Source organism: Euprymna scolopes, chromosome 17 (genome assembly GCF_053919585.1).
Source record: "Euprymna scolopes isolate OS-2025 chromosome 17, ASM5391958v1, whole genome shotgun sequence".
In the NCBI taxonomy this organism is placed as follows: Eukaryota; Metazoa; Mollusca; class Cephalopoda; order Sepiida; family Sepiolidae; genus Euprymna; species Euprymna scolopes.
In genome coordinates this window covers 70,449,806-70,473,438 of record NC_136498.1, presented here as the reverse complement: position 1 = coordinate 70,473,438, position 23,633 = coordinate 70,449,806, and the positions used below count along the sequence as shown (strand labels likewise).

The 23,633-nt window shown below is 34.3% G+C and overlaps 1 protein-coding gene across 5 annotated transcripts in view; it reads right to left on the bottom strand.

Annotated features, from left to right (window-relative positions):
- Nucleotides 1–23,633, bottom strand: part of LOC145296782 (uncharacterized) — an 823,821-nt gene that overhangs the window by 533,840 nt on the left and 266,348 nt on the right. For all 5 annotated transcript variants that reach the window (XM_080142846.1, XM_080142847.1, XM_080142845.1 and 2 more), the window contains exon 3: nucleotides 5,457–5,519. In XM_080142846.1, the coding sequence (XP_079998972.1) occupies nucleotides 5,457–5,519 (63 nt within the window). The remainder of the gene's footprint in view (nucleotides 1–5,456; nucleotides 5,520–23,633) is intronic.

Here is a 23,633-nt window from a genome sequence, read left to right as displayed (position 1 = left end):
TGGATTCATTATTAGGGTAGTAATGTGACCAACTATACGCCATATAAACAGATTACTTATTAATTCAATAGTTAATGCAAACAAATACAATAAGCACAAAATAAATAACTATTAATGCGTTATTTACGAAGAGAGGTTCTATCTTGGTAGTAAGATTAGATATTGTTAATAAAATTTATAATGCAGAATAGCAAGAATTTGGTATATCGGGAATAGATTAGTGGACTAACTGAATTTATTACAAAAAAGGCGATTGTTTGGGAAATGCATGTCCAAACAACGTCCTACTGTGTACTATCGGATTTAATAAAATTCTTGGTATTTTATAAGAATGTTCGAATGAATGCCGCTGGGCGTTGTTAGAAATAATACTGCGGTTGACTTTATTTAAATAAACATGAATGACGTCTGCTTTTACAGCTTGCCGCGGAAAATATTTGAAATACCGGCAACAAACATTAGCAGGTTTGTCAGTGGAAAGAATTCTATTTATTGTGCCGACATGTGATTTAACGATTAAAGCAAAAGGAAAAAAAAAAGAAAGATTTTCAATTGTCATGTAAAAAATAAAACAAACAAACAAAAAACAACAAACGGTAGACGTGGATCGCTGACATTACAAATAACTTTTAGGCTCAGAATGTTTTCGGAGAGGCAAGGAAAGCAATTGAAGAATCTGGCTTTTAGTTTGAGATTTTTATTTCTGTGACAGAAGAATTCTTCTATGTCCAATAAAAATAGAATAATAGTATTCGTATCTGAAGATTGTCTTTCAGTATTTTGTCAACAAGCTATTGCGTCTGATTTGATGTTCACAAGACCTTTAGACTTACACAAATAATGTGATCATTTTTTTTGTGCACATCATAGTGTTTCTTCTTATAGCCTAAGCTTTCTGTTCTCCCTTCACTACAAGGTAGTAAGATCCCCGTAGGTGAATATGAAACTATTATTTAACCAGAAACTGTTGAATGCGTTAAAATATCAATTATCCAGAATTGCCGTAAGTCAGCTAGCATACATCGCGTTAAAATTACTGAAAGTACGTTAGCACATATCAGGTTTAAATTGTCGAAAATCCATTAGCACACATCACTTTTATATTGCTGTCTGTTAATGTACATAATAGACTACTATTGCTGCAAGTCAGAACACATAAGAGTAAATTGCCGAAAGTCAATAAGGACATAAGATTAAAAATGGCGAAAGTTAGTTAGCGCATATCACATTTAATTGCTATCAGCAAATAATTTATTAATATTTCTGTAAATCAGTACATATCAGAGTTAAATTGCAGAAAGCCAGTTAGTACATATTGGATTAAAATTGCTGATACAATTATGCACATATTACATTTATATTGCCGTAAGTCAGATTAATATTGCTGTTAGTTACATATCAGATAAAAATTACCGAATATTAGTTTGCATATATCATATTATACTTGCTGAAAGTCACTAAGGATATATATATACTAAAATTACCGTAAAATCACTGTTTTGAACTTTTAGATGTATATTGATTATTCGTATTATTTGGATTTCTCGGTCTACTGTTCTCACGCTGAGTATTATTTGCACAACAGTTCGGTCGATGAAACATCCGACCTTCTTCAGGTTTAGTTTGTTTAACTTGACAGCTTTTCTGTCGAATTCGGGAGTCTCTCCGTTAAAATGAGCATCCAACACGGAATTACGAACGAGTGTTGCATGCTACGAGGTGCTTTCAATAAGTTTCAAAATTGTTTTTCGTATGGCGTCATCATCATCATCAAGTTCGTCAGTCTTGACGATGACTAGTCGCGGCCTCGATGCTTTATCCCTCGGTGTTGGCGCAGTCCTGTTTCTGTGTGAAATGTCCGGTCACAAGCACCGCATATGTAGTTGCCGAAGTTGTGTCGTCGATAGTGTCTCAGCTCTAAGGCTTCTCCAATTTTTCTATTTCTTCCTTCCCTTTGTTGAGACTCTTCCGCAACTACTCCTTTCTTTGGCTTGTTGCTCCCAACTCTCGACATTGATGTTCATCGCCTTCATGTGCTGCTTTGTTACATCTTTGTAGTGAAGCTTCTGACCTCCTACCTTGTGGGTTTCATTTTCCAGTTTTCCGTAGAAGATCATCCTAAAGATTTGATCGTCTTCCATTCTGGCAATGTGCCCGGTCCATCGTATTTGCAAAGTAGAAAGGGTAGCTTCCACACTGTCTAGGTTTGCTCTCCAGAGACCTTCCACGTTGGATACATAGTTACTCCATTTGATCTTCATGATCCTTCTCAGGTGTCTCTGCTGGACGGATTCTGGTCTCCTTATGTGTTCTCTATACAGAGTGTAGGTCTCTGCTGAGTTGAGAAAGACTGGCAGGAAGACGGCTTTGTAGAATTTGCACTTGGTGTCTAGCCGGACACCGATCCTTTTTCCAGAGCCCATTTTCTAGCTTACCAAAGGAAGCACATGCGCTTTGAAGTTGACAGCTTATTTCTTTATCAGCACGGTTTTCAGTGCTTAGAGTGCTTTCAAGATATTTCAAGTTTTCAACAACTTTTAGCACCATGCCTTTGATTGTTATTATAGGCTCTTGGGGGTCATTTTCATCTGTTGAGGGCTGATACATCACTTCTGTCTTCCTCATGTTGATTTGTACGCCGATCTTTCTGGCTGTTTGAGAGAAAGTATCAACTATCCTCTGCATCTGAGCTTGATTGTGAGCTATCAGCAGCGTTGTCTGAACAGCAGTTCTGCTATCAACTCCTTACTTGTCTTGGTCTTCAGTCTTGCAAGGTTGAACAGTTTCCTGTAAGAACGCGTGCGGATGAAGACACATTCTTCGATGTTTTGATGAAGCAGCATTAGGACAGTTGTCAGAAATAGGGTGAACACTGTTGAGGCCAGTACGCACCGTTGTTTGGTTCCGTGATTTACTTCCAAGAGTTCACTTTCTAGGTTTTCTACTACAACTCTCCTTTTTGTTCCTTCCTGAAATCGTTTGATAATTTTCACAAACTGATCTAGGCATCCGAACACTTTAAGGACTTTCCACAGAAGTTTTCGATCAACCGTATCAAATGCTTTGCGGAAGTCTACAAAGACTATGTAGGGCTCCGGTACTGTTCAATGGCTTTCGTATGGACACTTTTATTGATAGAACATGCATGAAACTCTAGTTTTCGAAAGCCACAGTCTTCTTTCATCCAAATTGTCTTCTAACGACAGCTTTTAAGGTTTTCCTTGAGCTTAGGGAATAACCTAAAGTGACAAGGAGCAAGGTCGGGACTACAGGGAGGGTGAGGAACTGTTTGATGCCCATATCAAATAGCTAAATAGTCCGTGACAAAGATGGGCTTGTGTACTGGTGTATTATCCGGGTGAAAATTCCACTGACCTGGTTAGATTTTGTCATCCTCCGATAGAATCTCTTCCTGAACTTCCTTTAAACTTCAATAGTATTCCCTGTTGACTCTTTGTCCAGTAGAAACCGAATACATGTAGATCATTGCGTGCTGTCAAAAAAGGACTTATAATGAGTTTCTGTGTTGGTTTACCATGTTTGACTAGACTTGGATCTGGGAGAGCCAGCATGCGTCCACTGGGAACTCTGTCTCTTGGTCTCTGGATAATAGCAGTAGATCCAGCTTTCATCGCAGGTAAAAAAGTATAAAGAACTGCGGCATCTGAATTGATCAGCTCGACCATCTCCCTACTGTCATGACAACGTCTTTCTTTCTGATCTTCTATGATCCTCATTAGAACAAACTCCGCGCAAATCTCGCGAATAATTATGTGTATAATTCTCGCACGGATATCTAACTGTACAGTTATTGTCTCTATATATACACGGCAATCTTTATCCATAAAATTCCTTATTTGGCAAATCAACTTTGGTGTTCTGACTTCCTTACCCCCCCCCCACGCCACTCATCATACCTCACAAAACTTTCTTGAATCTCTTATGCCACTTAAAAAGTTATCATCGATTCACATAAGTTGTTCCGAAACAGTCTGAAGCATTCCATTCTTTTTTGTGACATTTTACCAAGTTTAAAAGAGAATTTTATTGCATATCGTTCTACTAAATTGTCTATTCGTCGAGATTGCATTTTTGAAATTCACCAGCTGTGGCAATCAGGCTTTAGTAGGGTATATTTCTGCTGTAGCTGCTCATTTGAATCTGAAATCCAAAAAATTGGTCCGCCATCTCATAAGATGTATAGAAATGGTCGTGTGTTTTTATGTATTTGTTCCAACTCATATTATCGATGAATATTAGGCATAAGTTGTTGGTTCTGTTGGGTGAAACGAAATCAACTAGTGTGATCGATTATTCAATGAGTAATATTTATGAATCTGGACAAATATTTAGATCTCATGCTACACTTTTTAATTCAATTATACAATAAATACTTCTTTTTAAGCAAGATTGTTTTATTCATTGCATAAATATTCGGATCATGGATTATTGTCATATTTGGGCTGGTGAATCTTGGGTTAAAAGAGAAGTAATCAATTTTCCTGTTCACTTGCAATTTGGAAATTCTAAATTACAAGTGAAATTGACTTTTGTTTTTATATAATCACGTTTAAAAGATTAATAAATTTGTACCAAGATTACTAAAATGTTAATGTGTATCTATATAATTAGACTAAAAGAATTTATTTTGTGTTTACAACCTAGTTATGAATGAGCTGCTGATTATTTCAATGTATTTATTCTAGAGAAAAACAAGGAAAAACAACTTTTTTTAAAATTTCAATTTCTATAATTCCAATAGGAAACGAAATTTTTAAAGTGCCAATATTTTTCTTATTAACTCATATTACGTATCCATGTGTGGCACAAGAATTTTAAACCAACAATGACTAACACCTCCAAGGAATACTATCAACTAGGAATTTTATATCTGAGATGGAAACGTGATTTACAAAAAAAAAAGTCAAAACCTGATAAAGATTTTTAAAGTTGAAAACTTGTTTAATCTTTTAAGACTAATAATTTGTTTTCAAGAAAAAACACAAAAAAATAATTCATCGTTGTTTTACTCCCTAATTTCTGTAATTCAAATGCGAAACAATATTTTCAAAGTGCCAATAATTTTCTTATTAGCTCATACCAAATTTTACACAATAAATTAAAACCAATCGGGACAAACAACTCCACGGGCTGCTATCCACAAGGAAGTTTATATCTAACGGAAAGGTGATTTATAAAAGTTTTGAAAATGTCAGTAGCTGATGAAGACTTTAAGTTGAAAACTTATTTATTGTTTAAGACAAATTTATTTAAAAGAAAAACACAAAAACACTTCACTTTCGAATTTCTATAAAATATTTTAATCCATATTTCAAGTAGTAAACTTTACAAAACAATAGCAAGCCGACAATATCAGATAGTACTTAATAATATATGTTGAGTGTGATTCAGTTTTATGGAAAGATTTAAAAATATGAAGAAAATATTCCACCTACCTGGTAAGTCATCATCACCGCGCGGGGATACCGGGCATACTTCATCGGAAGTGTCCAGGAATTCTGTAAATAGAAAGAAAAGTGATAAAAATACAATTAAAAAAAAAACCCAGCCGAACCCAGATTTTCACATAACCATCCTATTGGGTTTAACATCCGAAAAGACGAAATTGTGTTCAGTAAACGATATTGTATGTCTAAATTGAGAGATTTGAGTGACACCTGGGGGAGGGTTGGTTGGTTGTTTTTGTTTTACGGCATATCAACCTTTTTCAGGTTATTTAATGCCGAATCTAGTTATTTTGAGGAACGATTTTTAATGGAGTATATTTTTTTTTAAAGTCAGATTCTATTTAACCGATAGTTGGGACCCTAACAGGTACTACCACTCCGGGTAAGAGTGGACCTGGGAGAAATGGCAATTAAAGGGTGGCTCCACACTCCTCAAGGCCCGCAAGGTGGGGCCTCACCATTGGATATAGTTTTAAGCCATATCCAGGACTCCTGGAGGAGGGAGACAAAAGTGAATCCGGAGTATTAGGTCAATAAGGTCGCGTGATTTCAAAGTAAAAAGAATTCTATCTTCTTCGAGTAAAATGGCCACGCTAAGGGCGCTATTTCCGATGGGTGGTATGGTAGTGGACGCATGTAATATGGCTAAGTACCCATGACACAAGCCGTCTGTTTGTACTTCTCATTCTCTCACGGCAATTCACATATAAAATATTTGTATTTCTGTATTCTGTATTCATGAATAGTTACGTTATCTATATTAGTAAACTTTTTTCTGGGTGATGGTATCAGCGTAAGAGTGATTTTGTCTGCGGGCGATCAGAGACGTCGATTCCTGACTTGACACCACGACGGCGACGGTGGAATGAATTCGGGCATGCTTCGTTAAACGAAAGCGTAGGAATTAGCCAAAAGCAATAAGTAAAGATGAAAATAATGCAAATCAACGAACATTGAAATATTTTGGCATAACTGTATAATTATCCGATTAGACTTAAACGAGAAAATAATTAAGATATAAATTTGTAAAAGGAGTATAACAAACAAATAAAAAATATACACTGACAAATAAATTCAAATGAGCCGTGGAGATATAATAATAAAGAAATTAGTTTCTTCTCAGAGGTCGTTAATATGAAAGAGAAATACGTCACCATCATTGTCAATATGAGCGAGAAATACGTGAACGTCATTTTCAAGATAAACGAGAAATACGTGAACATCATTGTAAATATAAGCAAGACATACGCCAACGTCATTATAAATATAAACGAGAAATACGTCAACATGATTGTCAATATAAACAATACATCAACATAATTGTCAATATAAACAATGCGTCAATGTCATTGTCAATATAAACGACATGTACGTCAACGTCATTGTAAATATAAACGAGAAGTACGTCAACGTCATTGTCAATATAAATAAGACATACGTCAATGTCATTGTCAATATAAATAAGACATACGTCAACGTCATTGTCAATATAAATAAGACATACGTCAACGTCATTGTCAATATAAATAAGACATACGTCAACGTCATTGTCAATATAAATAAGACATACGTCAACGTCATTGTCAATATAAACGAGAAGTACGTCAACGTCATTGCCAATATAAATGAGAAATACAAGTCATTGGTAATCTTAATTCGAGATGCTCACATTTGAATATGCATTATAAATACGCTAACGCCATCATCAATCATAAGAACCATACCTTCATTTAAAAATTCCCATCAATTTTTCAGCCTCATATCACGCATTACTTGCCACCTGTTTTTGTTAAGTTACTAAACTAGCATCTTAATGGACATACTAGTGGCCTGACAACCGAAGCAGCAAAACTAAGTAAGAATCAAAATATTTTTAATCAAAATATTTTTAATTAAAATATTTTTAATTAAAATATTTTTAATTAAAATGGTCAATAGTAGATAAAGCTAAAAGGTATAAACCGAGATAATCTATATATAAATAAAAGTGAACGTGTCTGCGTGTGTGTCTGTGTACATTTCCCTACGCAATAACTGTCAATTTTTAGTCTACAGACTCTAAATTTGATATACAGGGTACTGAGATTTGGGAAAATCGATGTGATCGGGTTTTAGCCAGTAATTTGGCGATTAAGGGGTCAAAATTCAACGATTTGACCTTTGAGAACTCTACCAAACTCCTCTGACAATTTTAGGTCTACGCACTTGAAATTTTAGATATAGGTTCCTTGGACATGGATCTAACTTAATAACTCGATTGGAGTCCAAAACAATAAATTTTAAGGGGTCCAAAAAGTGGTCAAAGTTTTTAAAAATTGACCTCTGCGGTCTTCCAAATTACTAAGACAATTTCTGGTCTAAATATTTGAAATTTTACATAAAAGGTATTCAGAGATAGGGCAGGCTTTTTCATCAGTTTGGGTCGAAAATTTTTAGTTACCAATATATAAATGTATATATGTATGTATGTTTGCATGTCTACCTTAAACTTTCAATAGAGGCGACGGATTTTACCAAGATCAGTATCGTTTTAAAGTTCGACCTTTCATACGACAAATATCGAAAAATTGGCTAAAAACATTAATATCTTTCCCTTCAACTATGCACTTTTCTACAGCGGGGGGCACTTTTTTCGCTGATATTTTTTAAAGTATACCTCTCCTTTAGATTGTCTAGCCTTAATTTTAAAAATATCCCTTCCGGTTTGGCGGTGGTCGTAACAGAATAAACGTTAGGCTGTACCCCGTTCTTTTCCTTCTTTGTGGTACGGGTTCGAGCCTGCCTTCCTACTACCACTTTTATTTTTTGCTCAACATACGCATCCAAACACCCGGGCAACGCCGAGCTGAAATGCTAGTATATATATATATATATATATATATATATATATATATATATATATATTCTAAATATTTCTCATATGTTATATCTCCTCTCTTTGTTTTATACGTAAAGTATATAAAGATTATTTGATACTTGAGATATTCATAATAGTACCCTGTTTCCAAAAGAGGGGAGATATAACATATGAGAAATATTTAGAATCAAGTGTGCCCTTGCTGTTATTTCAGATCATTTGAAACCATAACAGCAAGTTTTAGTCTTCCCTTCACCAGGGCCAGATGTTTTGAGGATATATATATATATATATATATACATACATACACATATACACACACACACACGTATATGTATACACACATATACACACAAGCACACACGCACCTATATACACACATATATATACACAAACATCTATAATGGTATCGATTATATATAGTCAAGAACATAGATGTTCAAACCGAGTTGGCATTAAAAAATCCTAAACAATTTAAACATGAATATCGAAACTAGAATTAAGAACATAAAATTTGAAACTTCAGATCCACAGTTGGAAGTGTTTTGTACACTTATAGCGGAATCCAACAACATACACAAAAGACATGGTTAGAACATTTGTATCCGTGTTTGTTATTTTTTATGTATGAAAATTTGGTGAGCTTGCATCGTTTCTCTTCTCTGCTGCTGACTTTACTAGGATCGAACAGACATAATAAGATGAGAAAAATACTGCACATACAATCGACGTTGTTTATCAGTGTGCGCGTATGCTTGCACAATGTGAAAAATGATGCCTTTTGTAATGCTTGGACGAAACCATTCCTAAGTTTTAAGAGAAGCAAGAAGTACAAGAATTTAATAAAATATGTCGAAAAACACTTTAGCAAAAGTTAACATATTTATTTGTTTAGAAAAGAAAAAAGAAATAAAATAGATTTTTCTTTAATCCACGGCGTTTCGAAACAGAGGAGATGTGTTAGCAAATTGTGGATTAAAGGTTTGCTTGTAAAGTATATAATGAAACCGCAAGTATGATGTAAATCATATTAGCGTAAAAATTAAAAAAAAAAACAATGAAAAACAGAAGAAGTGGGGGAAACGATAGAAATTTCACGTGAATGATGGTCTGTAAAATGTTTTTGATGGGATATGAGACGAATGGGTTCGCCAATCATTTTTATAACCAACGGCTGTGCTAAACAACCAATCAAAACGTCGCAAAATTATAATAAAAGTCGTCGAATTTTGGATTCAATCAGTTCGCCATTTGCTACGTCACGGACCGCATTTAATTCTTCGCCGCCATCTTGGTTACTGATCTGAACTACGCCGCTATCTTTGTTCAACACAATCTCTCAAAACTTAACATGTTCAGATCAATGAGGAGTGGAAAATCCGAAGACGTTAAAATCCAAAATGTTGGTAAAAGTGAAGAATCCAAATGTAAAAAAACCCAAAGACATCCTGTTAAGGAAAGATGTCCCGAAGTAATCCGAAAAGCAGAATTCTGTAGAATTAATCATAAATTGTTTCAAGGAGGAAGGGTAGGTCGCAAGTATTTCATAAAAAGAATGATAAATTCTCGGGAAATCGACGAGATGGAGACATTTTACACGCTGTCGAGACCTAGATTATACTAAAACTAAAGAGTATAAAAATCATTGACCCAGATAAAAAGATGTTATGATAATTTTTAACGTAGAAAAGGGGTCAAAATGACAAACAGATAATGACGTAATGATAAAATTATTAGTAGGAGTCAATGGATTAAAGCTGATTATATTAAATGCTTTGGGTCGTTATAATTAATAATGCGTATAAATTAGGGGTGTGAGTTTATCATGAAGATGTGTCTATCTAATAAATTGGAAAATCTAATTAATCAATAGAGATTTAAGTAGGGGGGCAATTATCAAATAAAAGTTAGCATATAAACTGTGTTAGATTATTTATATATATATATATATATATATATATATATATAGAGAGAGAGAGAGAGAGAGAGAGAGAGAGAGAGATTCAATTATATTGGTTCGTGAATTACAGATAGCAAAAGGGACATGGAAGTTCGAATCGGGCAAGCATAGAAAGCATTCACTGAGTTAAACAATATTAAGGGATCAAAACTAACATGAACTTAAGTTCCAGATTTTCAGATTCACAATTGAAAGAGTTTTGTTGTATGCCACAGAAATCTGAACGCTCACAACTGAAACATACATAATGGTTAGATCATACACATGCGTGAAATTTAAGAGCAGTCTTTAATGTTAGTTTCAGGGATGGGATAACAAACAACGATCTATATACAGAACCGAGTTTACAGGAACAGGAGTGTTTAAAGTCAGCAGGTTGGAATTTATTGGGAATATGTGGAGGAGCCGTAATATGGGAACTAAAAAAAGGTAACGGAAAAGAAAGCCAGACATTTTTTAAGAAATTATACCCGTTTATTGATGGAATAACTAAAGTACGACGGATCGTTTATTATAGAGTGGTCCAGTCAATGATCTCAGAGTGTGCTTGAAATAGTGTTATAGAATGCCGATCATGTAATAAGAAAAGTGTGAATGTAATATGTTACGAAGCGAAACCAGTGGTCTTTAGAAAATAGGAAATGAAGACGCGAAGAAGTTCACGAAAGCTTGGATTGAAATACGTTGTATAATAAGTATACTAGTTCAACAGTATCTTCATTTTTGTCAGCTATAATGAAGTATACATTCGTATGTCCGGTATATTTGGTATAAGGGTTAGACTGTTCGCTAATGAATTAATAACCAATCTCTATTCGGACGATTTAAAGACTAGAAAATGGTACTTGTTTAAATTTTGTTGGACACTCACCATACATTTTCTTTTTTTTTTTCATGGGTGTTACTACTTATCAAGCTCCCAAGGCAACTCAAGGATAAGGTTATAGAGTTTACAGTAGTCACTGAGACAACAACATATTCATAATTAGTGGTGGAAAAAGGTAGAAGTGGATTATTTAGGGAGCGGCTCAAAAAGAATATGTTTTTCATTGGACTAAAGACTATTTTATTTATTGTAGTCAGCTGGAAAACAGAGTTCCATTGGAGGACAGTTCGAGGAAAAAATCTTTGTTCATGGAATATGTGTTTAGATTTAGGCACAGCTGGAAAGTAGGGGAACTGTTGATGGTCATTGTAGCTAGGCGAGTATTACTTGTGAACGTATTGCGAGGGCGAATCATAGATTGAAACTCAGACGAGTACTTGCCATGAAATAGCGATAGAGCAGAGACAGGCTAGCAACGTCTCTTCTCTGGAAAAGTGGTTGCCGAGAAGAAAAAAAGGGCATCACCTGCTTGGTTTTGAAGCAGGTTTTGAACTTTGTCAAGGCAGTATAAGATCTCCGATTAGCTCCCGCGCAGAAATAGCAACAGTACTCGATTGTAGGACGTATCTGGCTCTTACACAGGTAGAGAATTGTGTCGGGAGTTAGATAAGTTCTGGAGCGGTAAAGTGATGCAACCATTTTTTCATATAAGTAATATATATTTAACTTATTTTACATGCTAAGAAACTGATTATGGACCCATAACACAATCTATGTTTCTGTCTAGTAAATATTTAAATTTATGTTCTTAAATACGACCCTTTAGTCTTGTTAGTGCTGTTAAAAATAGGTCAGCTACTTGCAGTCTATAATTCAACCACCCGTCAAATTTAATATCAATAACGGTTATAATAGAGATAAATTAAATCTTATGTAAACAATCCCGGAAAATTCTCGATGACCTTGCTGACTACATTTGTTTGGGTAATGACGCAACCTAAACCAAGGAAAAATAGCTTCAGTTAACGAATTTGGGATTGATAATAATATCTTGATACTAACATTGTTTTGCTAAGAATGCATTTCGAGAGAACGGTAGTGGAAAGTTGTTAATTCAGCAACCGGGTACAGTACCTGAGGTTGAGATCAGGTACCAAGGACGCTTCGGTGTGAGACACCTCCAAGGAAAATTACCCCAATAAGCGATTATGTAGGGTTTGCACTGGATCAATCAGAAAAGGAGTTATAACAAAGCGATTCCCGATTTGCTTGAATGGACCCGGGAGTAGAGTCCCCCCCCTCACTATCATCTCATTATATAAGCTTATGTACGTGATTTTAAATCCAAGCATATTCGATTTGATGTTGAATTGAGTAAGTTTTAGAGAATAGATCTCAAAGTTCCTGATACCTGAGCTATACGCCGACGTTGAGTATCGCCGTCAATTCCTCTCCCTCTAGTGAGCTGGAAGACGTCTGGATGGGTACTTCGTCATATATGGTACTTACACAAAAGTAGATTCGTGGCTTGCTAAAACCTCTCTTCTGCTAAACAATTCATTGTTTTGACACTATAGCTGCCAAATGTCTCCCCTTACCCCGTATAAGCAGGCTGTCGGTGACAACATTTAAAAAAAAAAAAAAGAAAGAGCGAAGGAAACATACGATCGTTGTAGCTGACCGATCTTTAAACAAACTGTTGACTGACTCGTGTTTGCTACGAAAATTGTATTTCGGAATTATAGGTTTGGGCGTGCATGGATGAATAGCTACTTTGTAAAGATATCAGATACAGGAAGATTTGATAAGTTTTCTAGCTTAGTAAAGGGAATCTACTTTTTTGCAGCACAACTACAAGTACTTTACTGAAATGTGATCTGATGAACAACATTCTCTTGTACCCCCTCGATGTATATACCCCGACAAACTCGTTTAGTGTGAAAACTCCACCCTTCACTGTAGAGGACTAAATGCTGTAAAGCCTTCTTCTCAAATAGTTTCTTTCCACAAGTGGCTATTATTTGGAATTTCCTCCCTGTTTCCTGTCTCCTTAACTATATTAACATGCAGAAGATTAGGTGTAATGTGAACTGACATCTCGCTCATTTCGTCTCATTGTCCCCTGTAATCATGGTTCCCAAATAGTAACCTCTCAAATCCAACATATGCTCTGGACAAGCGTAAGAAGTAGCATTACGTGTAACCATTTATTTATGGCATGGATGAATTAAATAATTTAATGTTTTTTTTTGTTTTGTTTTTTGCAGATTTAACCATTGCCAAAACTTAAAGACACTAAGAGATCGGAGTGGGGGATGGAATTGGATAACGGGTCTAGTTTTAACTAAAGTAATGGCGAACCCAAAACTCGCGTACTAATTTAGGTTTTGGTCTACAGAATATCAATCATTTTTGGGTTATTTCAAATATTTATTAATAAAGTTTAGCTTATTCTTTTATTTATCGCAGACTATTATCTTCATTTTTCAGATATTGTTTCACGGCGTTTCGTCAGGTGGTAACCGCGACGGGATAGGAACTCCGAATCTTTTAACTACATTTGTTCTCACCACGTTTTGGCCAAATAAGCCTCTCCTAAAGGTAGGATGTGGAACTTTGTTCCGTCTGCTTTCTTCCCACCTGACTACAACCTGGATGTCTTCAAGTCCAACGTAAACAAATTCCTGATTAACCGCCCCCTTAAGTAGACATTGTTATTAAACCCCCACGCTAACGTATTGTGCATGCAATAACCCTTATCCCTGAGTGGCTTCCGGGCCTTGATAAGTGGTGATCACCTTGTAAAAAAAAAGATTGAAACCGCTATCTTCAGACAATGCCCACCTGGAACTGTAGAGATTCAACGTCTCTGTCCACTGCGCCACGGGCTCTGAAGGTCGAACAAGGTCGGGCTTTTGGTCGTATAAATACACGTTTGATCTTCCATTGTCGGGTCCGTATCGAATAGTATAGATATTATTTAATTATTTGGAATTCATTATTGAGATGAGTATTTATTAATTTATTGCGGACTATTATCCTCGTCTTTTAGTTGTTGTTTCATGACGTTTCGGCCAACTAGATGATAACCGCGACGATTTCGTCTCACAATGTTTTGGTCAAATAAGTTTAGTTTGCTTTTATGGTTTATATTATATCAATCCATTTTCCGGTTATTTAATATCAAATCCATTGATTTCGAAAAAAAAAAATTCATTCTTCAAATATTAATTCATGGTGTTTGTTTTGTAGAAAGAAAATTGTGTTTGTTTTTCATTTGGTAGATATGACCGAGTTTTCCAATATAAAAAGGAACAAAGTAATAACTGTAATGTTTGGTAGATTTTGAGCCAGGAAGCTAATATATTTAGACAACATGATCCAATAGCACCAGATGCCCTAGCAGGTACTACCACCCCGGGGCCAAAGTGGACCTGGAAGCGATGGTATTTACGGGGCAACTCTATAAACGGAGTCTCTCCACTGGATCTCTTAAGATCATACAGGTATCGAATGCAATCGAATTTTAAGTCGATGATTTGCTAGTGTATACATAACTAATTTAAAGAATCCTTACGTAATTCTTCTTACAGAAATACGCAAAAGATTTATTATCATGATATTGTTAGCAAAGCCAAGTGATCTCGACGAGAATCCAAGCGATAACAACGTCATTAAAATGATATTGGCTTTGAGCTCGCGCAGTTTACTCAATCGGGCTAACAAATACAACTATTAAAGAAAAGAATGTGCATAATCTTGTAGTGTACTACGCCCAGTTGACTATCTGGGTTAATGTCGACGCGCGATCAAGTTGTGTCATTCGGTTACAAAATTAACTTCCATTGATGAAAGTGCGGAAAAGAGGGGGGGGATCAAGACATTTTTTAGTATCGTCGGCAAGAAAAATAATTTAAAAAAGAAAACGTAGAACAAAGAATTAGCCAGGTCATGGAATTCGCTTGCTTATTTATGAAATGATCTGAAGTTTTCACATCAATAGTGACGATTAATCTACACTTAGCAAGCTCAAATAAATGCATTCATACATCGCACTTAGGAATTTCTATAGATTTATATATCTTATAAGTAAAGTAAAGCCAGATTCTCCCTATTGATTTGGCCGGTATAGTTGCGTAAACAAAATCTACATAAAAAATGTCGATGATATTTCGTAAAAATCCACCAGAACGCATTTCAATTTCTGAATTGTTATAGAGGTGTAGTTTAGAATTTGGATGGGAAACTCATTTTAATAACAGGGTTCATTACTGAGAATTCATGAAATCGCAAAGTCCTTTATTCATTGCCGGGCGACGCCGGGTTGGATTTATCTCTCTCCCGCAGCGAGATGTGACACTAGGGTCAGAAAGTGGGATTGAAGAGCCAGGTCTCCAGAGTAGGAGCACTCTGATCTGCAAAAAATGCCTGGGCAGCTCCGTCAGTATTCCCTGGGAGGCAGGCAATAAGTAAATAAACTATCCCTTTCTCTAAGAAATCTTGGGACGGTGTACCTCCTAGAACTGCACAAAGCCAGCATCAACATCAAGAGGGATGAAGTTATTTCAGAAACGGCATGCATTCTGTTGATTTTTGTACCGAGAGAAAAATTTTCAAGGCGAACTTGCTTGGTGACAATGTGTAGCTTGGTTAGTGATGCAAATATATTTGTTTTTGTTTTTTTTTAATCGCGCAGAACTCCCTGGACGGCATAAATATTATAGCTGCGATTAGTTTTGCGTTGTGTTTTTATTTAAAAGAATTCCATTTACTTATTAAAGAACGTGTATTTTTTAAATGCATGCTAAAGTATAATACATATCACGGTTGGAGTTTATAATAAATATTAGTTAAATTGCTCAATTCAAAAGTACTTTTCTTTGAAACCATGTGCCGGATATGCTACAGAAAAGTTTACATATACCGCAGTGTTTTGAATTAAATATACACTTTGCCATAAAGATCAAATGATCCACTTGACTGGGGTGGATGTGGGAATTGCAGGAAATTAAAGCCAAATTCCGATTAGTTTTGTTTTATCTCCTCCCATGACTCATTTATTTAAAAAAATAAAAATAAAAGCAAAAAAAAAAAACAAAAAAAAACGGAAGTTTATACATATATATATATATATAATATATATATATATATATATATATATATATATATATATATCAGCCACATACAGTACTGTTTCGCTGTATCACAGCTCATCAGTTCGGCTAGACAGGCGACTACCTCAAGCCAGGATGGAAACCCGATCGCTCAAACGACACTCAATTTCGCTATTCGGCTGTTGCTCTGCGGATAGTGAATTAACAATGTTTTGATATCGTCTAAATGCAAAAGTTTGATTTGTTTACAAAGAGCATCGCTTAATACTTTAATGGCAAATTGTATTATCACCTCCCAATATGCTCAACCCAAGATTGGATCCATATACAGTACTGTTTCGCTGTATCATAGCTCATCTGTGCTGCTAGACAGGCAACTACCTCAAGCCTGGATCGAAACGCGACCGCCCATATATATATATATATATATATATATATATAACTACTTCATTTACTCACATAAAATTAATATACGAAAGTATAAATTTATGCGTAAACTTAAAGTATTTACTTCAAAAGTGCTCAATACGTAGGTAGAGCTAGTTAGTAAGTTATAAAATATATATGGCGATTAACCTACACTGAATATTCCGCGTTTCATCCGCTCTTCAGGCTTATGCGCGAATTTTGCGGTTGTCTGTCGTTTTTATATACGCACCTTCTATTGAGATTTTAGTTAGCCAATCAGCTTTCTAGTATCCACCGCGCCCTTTCAATCAGCCAATGAACATGCACTTACCGGACAAAGGCCTATTTGACCTCTGGTTGACATGTTCCATTGTGTGTGCTCTATTTAGCCTGGATATCTAGTTTCTTGACCTGTTTTAAATCTAGGTCAGGGTTTTTATGTTAGTTTATATATATATATATATATATATATATATATATACACACATATACATATATGTGTGATAGTTTATGTATATTCATGTTTATTTAGTTTATTTATTTGTTTATTTTCTATTGTTTTTGTTAATTTTAAAATTATTTTGTATCGCTATCCTAGAGTAAATTTTATTCTGTGAACACAGTTGTTCGCTATTTCTCTTCTACAGTTTAATAGCTGTTGGGGTTCTTTAAAATACAGAATAGCAAATTTTTCATGAAGGCATAATCTACATGGGTCGTCTAGGTCTCTACATGTGGTAGCTTGTCTTATTATTTTCCATTCGACTACCGGCGAAAAAAGAATTCCTCACTACAAAAGCATCTCCAAAGTTTTGGATGGCCTATGCATATATACCAAATGGCTACATACAAAAATATCGTTAGTTTGAAAAAGTTATTAAACATATGTGTTTTTTATATATTATCTCAGTTTTCCCCATAGCTACCGATTAAATAATCGCGATTTTAAATAAATAATTAATCTATAAAAGATATTATTAATTCTGTGGCAGATAAAGTTAAAAATGTAATTTTCTTTGAAACCATTATTTCGTTATTTTTTAAAAATATATTACAATAAAGTCGTATTTATGTTCATTTGTTCACAGTTTAATTAATTGTTTGTCCACAATTTAAGATGTACCAAAGGTACACTGTTTCACAAATTAATTTTCATACTGAAAACGGAATTTTGTACAGTCTTATCCCAGCAATATATATATATATATATATATATATATATATGTATTATTTTATTTTATCAACAATTACTTTCTGTTGCAAGTTTAGAATATAATTGTCTATAATACCAACTCAATTATAATCTCAGCTCAATGAATTTACAAAAGAGTTTTCAGAGCATATATACGTAAATTGAATAAAATCACAACCTACATGAATAGAAATTCACTTTTTTGGCGTTAAGCTCTTACAGCTGTTTCGTGAAAGGATGGACAATTACCTCTCGTCCATAGAAAACGTGTTCACAACGGATTGAAAAACTTGTTGGGAATAGTTGTAAGCGTCTCTGAGGAGTAACTGGATGGAAGATTTGCAGTTCTATGGACGAGAGGTAATTGTCCATCCTTTCACGAAACAGCTGTAAGGGCTTAACGCCAAAATAAGTGAATTTCTATTCATGTAGGTTGTGATTTTATTCAATTTACGTATATATATATATATATATATATATATATATATATATATACTATTTAATCAAAAGAAATCAACATCGAATGAGTACCCTCATTTGCATATTACATTAAAGAAACTCTATTTTAATAATTATCTCAATATTTTTTTAATTATTTTTTGTAATAAAATCGTTTTAATTGTTATATTTAAAATATTATTTAAAATTGTTTTATTTCATTTATTTTTAACTATATTTAGATTTATTTTCAATTATTAATAGCTAACAAGAGTTGCGTTTCAAACCGGAAATAAGCGTATTTAAGCTATGGGATTATTTTCCCTTTAAGCTTTGAGAGTTACTTTTACGTTTTATTTTCATACACCAACATTAACGTGTTTTGTTTTCCTAAATCCAATATATGGTCCACTTTTCGTAACAAGTAGGAATATTCGGTGTGTTTTTAATAGTATGTGATTAATCCATCTGCCCAGCAATGCCGGGTATATACAGTGTAGTTATAAACTTAAAATTAGATTATTTCTTCAATAATCTATATATATGCACGTGTATAAAGTAAGCAAATAAACTCATTTTTATTTAATATATAAATATTGATCATATCATGCTGTATCAAAAATTATGATACCTTATTGCCGTCTGGCTGAAGTATGATTATATTTAGTCCTAGAAAGTTCACATTCCCAGGCGTTACCGTCTCTCTGAGAAGGGTTTATTTATCAGAGCTAAATAGACCGTAAGGACAAATATGAATATTGTTAGATTGAACAGATGACACTATGGTATTTGTACAGAATATTATGATACAGACCAAATTTTACAAATTAGTTTGACGGGGAATTTGTTTTCGGACGGAGGTATTGTCCTGTTCAATCCTAGGAGGTCCACTTTCTAAAGATTTTTCATTCTCATTGAGAAGGGGTTAGCTTATTGCTAATCTCCTGACGTGTCTATGCCAGAGAATGCCGACCGGCATGCTAAAATATTTTGTAGGCAAGAGTGCGGTTATTTGAGTGCAATTTTGAACACCACACCTGATCTTGTGACAAGTCTTCTGGGCAGACAGTAAATAATGTTATTGTACACTTAGATCTGACAGACTTGACAAACGGACAAAGCCTTTGATGGATTTGCTTGGACGCATCTGGAATTTGAAGAAGTGAACTAGACAAAACAGCGAAAAAAGCGTAGGTATGGGTATGAATTAATATTGCTAGATTGGTTTATTTTCCGAGTGTAATGAACACGCTTCTATACAAAATCGAATAAGTTATACACGAAAAAAGAACAAGTAAAAAGGTTAGCATTGACCCCCCCTGTAAAGCATCAATAACGAACACTCGTTTAGCTACAGTCAATGTCAACAGTTTCCCTCCCCCACTCTTCATTAGTGACTTAAACTAAACGTAAATTCCTAGTGTTGCCCATCTATAAACCACAATATCGTACGGCTGCTTCCCCGCGGATTATAACATGATCGTTTTACAGGTACAATGTAAACAAGATCGGCCAATAACAATGACGCAAACATTAATTTTGATTCACATCGGAACTCTCTTCCGGATATACTCATTTGATTCGAAGAGTTTATGTCGATTGCTGTATCCACGCCCTAAAAACAAGTGCATTTAAACATATAAATATGCCGATTTTTTCACGGGGATGTGATTGCTATGAAACACCGAAAATATATTTTGCTTTGGCATGAATAAAGGGATTTATTTGTAATTTCCACTGGACCACTCACGCGGAAAGAAACTTAAAAAAAATAAGAATACACAGGTTAAAGTTCATTACTAAAGAAAGGCGTATCAATGAAAATGGCCGATTCCTAACATGCGCGTTTAGCGATGAGAATGCAATTTCGAATTTCCGCGCAAAAATAAAGCTAGACGGACAGCATTTCTTATGGAGATACATAGACGCAACAAAAATACTATTTCAAATTTCGGCTGATAGGACGATGTAAATATACAATTATAAAACACTGCAGACCTTGCTTTCTGCTTTCTTGCTTCCATCTTGTATTCGACGACTGGGCAATTCCATCCATTATAAAACGAGATGAGTGGTGAATATATATATATATATATATATATATATATATATATATCGCGTGTCTATTTAAATGTATGTATGTATGTTTCTTTTATGTCTGCCTAAAACTTTCAACAGAGGCGACGGATTTTCACGAGATCGGTATCATCTTGAAGCTCGACCCTTCAGACAACAAATATTGAAATATTGGCCCAAAACATTACTTCCTTCACTCTCAATTCGTCACTTTTCCACAAAGAGGGTCGATTTTTTCGCAGACAATTTTTGCAAGTCATTCAACCCTCGCGTTCACGACGTCGCTTAAAATGCGTTATTTCGACCGTGACGTCACAACCACGGTAGGCACATCGAAAAGACAGGTTTTTTTTTTTCACCTCTTTTTTCCTCTGGCGCGTTACGGGTTCGAGCCTGCTTACTATTCTCATTTTCTTTTTTCTTTTTTTTTGGCGCTCGCAATATTACGGGTTCGAACCTGCCTGCCTACTACAAGTTTTTTAAAAAAATATTTTTGCTCAATACACACCTCCAAACATCCGGGCAACGCCGGGCAACCATGCTAGTGTATATATATATATATATATATATATATATATATATATATATATATATATATATAACATGCGTATGGGCGTTGCTTAGAGGCTAACAAATGAAGGTGGAAATTTGTATGTTCTAGTTTCGATTCTAGCTAATGGTACCCAAATCACATATATATTTTAGTTTTGATCTAACTACCATATATAAGGTTCAATATAATAATCGATACAGAATTGTCTCTATAATTATAAATACATAATCTACATGAATTTAGCCACGTTAGGCTGCGTACTAGTACTATTTCTAAACTGAAGATTTACGTTGCGTTGCAGCAAGATGTGACACAAGAGTGGAAGATAGTGAAAGTCCGGCGACCCACAACAAAGCATTTCGGTCAGGTACAAAAATAGCCGAGAACAAACCACTCAGATTTGTAATAATATTTAGATACGGATTTAATGGGAAATTTACATGTTAAGTTAGAATTAAGCAGATTGAAATTTTACATTAAGAGTCGAGTGAGAGCTACGCGTCTCGGTAGTTACGTCACGGACAGTAAGTCACTAATGATACGTGCTGGATGGAACGTTCAGATCTTCCTCTTTGCACTAAATCGACATAGAGATGACCTTGAAATTTAGATAGCTGCTATCACTTCCAAGAGGATGGGAAGGGGTTTATATGGGTGTTCTGTCACCTCCAAATTCAAACTGTCTATTTAACGAGTCGTCCTCCAGATAACGTGTGGCGATCAAAGTATTAGTCATCATTATGCAACAACGTTACCTGAAAGGTGTGCTTCATGCGACCGGAAATAAAACCACCTCATCTTGCGGTATTTGCATCTCTAGCTTAACAGAGAAACGAGCATAGCAAGAATTATAGTCTTTTATAGAAATATCTGCGCGCTATTAAACAGGTAATTTTAGACTCAAGCGTAATAAACCATACAAACTTGCAATTTAAATGTAATTTTTACAGAGATAATTTTTATAGAGATGCTTTGGTCGTATCTAAAATGGTGGGACACATTTTCAAGCAAGCAATACCAACTTTTGCCGACGTCGAAATACATAAAACGCCGAAATGAAAAGGAAAAGGCATCAGAATCCAAATCTGCCGTTTCTTTTAACAGAAAAATTTACAAAAGAACCCCCCCCCACCGTATGTTTATGCTTACGACAAATTAATTACTTTTTGACAAAAATATTCAATCAAGTATATAATTTTTCTACTGGTATATTAAAAAATAACTTTTTAAAAAAATAAATTGCCTTTTTATGAATAAATCAAACATATAAACAATGAAACAAGAATTTTATATATTTTTCGTTATTTTTTTTATAACGACACTTTTGAAACCGACACAAATCGTTTGGGTTAGTGTAATAATAATTCGTTATTTTGTTTGCTTCACGGGTTGTAAACTCTTTCGTTGAAAAAAGTTTTAGTGGGAGTATTTGTTGTCTGGTTCTCAAGTCTTCTGATTCGCTAAGCGCTTTGACATCTTTCGTCTGTTTGCACAAACGACCGGAAGATGAAAAACAAAATGTCTTATTCAAATTTTTAACGGTACTTGCGCAGCATTTCTTTGGAGACATCTTTTGGGTTTCATTTTTAAGAACTCAGAAGAGCAGGAGATAATTCAAGTAGAGCTTATCAGAAAATGTCAAAGGTTAACGTTAACAATAATAATATAACACAAAATATGACATAACTTATCTGAAAATTTACTGAATTAAATAATATTAAGAAAATTCTAATAACACAAAATGAAACACTAATTATCTGAACACGAAGAAAAATAATGAAAGCTATCATTACATAAAAATCAGTTTGTTTGTTTGTATGTTTGTTCTTTGACAAAACGATTTTATTTTTACAAAATACGAATTTTTGTAACAAAATCAAATTTCTGAAAAGAATGAAACTTGTTTTATGAAAATGTAGGACATTTACAATTTCTTAATTTTGAACAGTCATTATTATAATGCGTGTGATTTCTTTGTTTGAAAAACATTTTCGTAAGAAACTATACATTTAAAAGGACATTTTATTTATTACGAAAATTTAACTTTGGTAAAAAATGTTTTCTCGAAACAAAATGTCACAGGCATTCTAATAATTACTTCAAAACTATTACAAAATTTAAAAAAAAGCATACCTTTTCATAATGCAGCATTTGTTCATTTCAGAATTGTGACTTTCTTGCGAAAATTTATATTTAAAAAAATAGTTTTCTCAAATCAAGAACAAAACTGGCAACTTTAATTCATTTTCTTAATGTTCAGATAATTAAAGTTTTATATGTGTTATTAGAATTTTCTTAATTTTACTACAATACAAACTAAAACGAACTATATCAACATATACTGAAATAAAATTAGAAAATCATAACACAAAACAAATTATTTTTTAAAAGATATTGATTTGTTTACATAATTTATGTTTTGGTTCGTAATAATTTTCTAAATTTTATTTTAATTCAATAGTTATCAGATAGTTTTTTTTTTGGTTTGTGTTAAATGTTTTTTTTTGGTTTGTGTTAAATTTTTGGTATTATTTTTAACGCGAACCTTTAACATTTCGGATAAAGTCTATTTGAATTGGCTTCACATGTTCTGAGATCTTTAAAAAGAAGGCCAAAATGTTTCCAAAACAGTAATGCATAAGTACCGCTGCACTAATACCCAAATAAAATGCGTCCATCTAATTTGCACGTTTTTGCTACCACAATGATGTATTTCAAACTTAATTTAGACTATCCCAGGA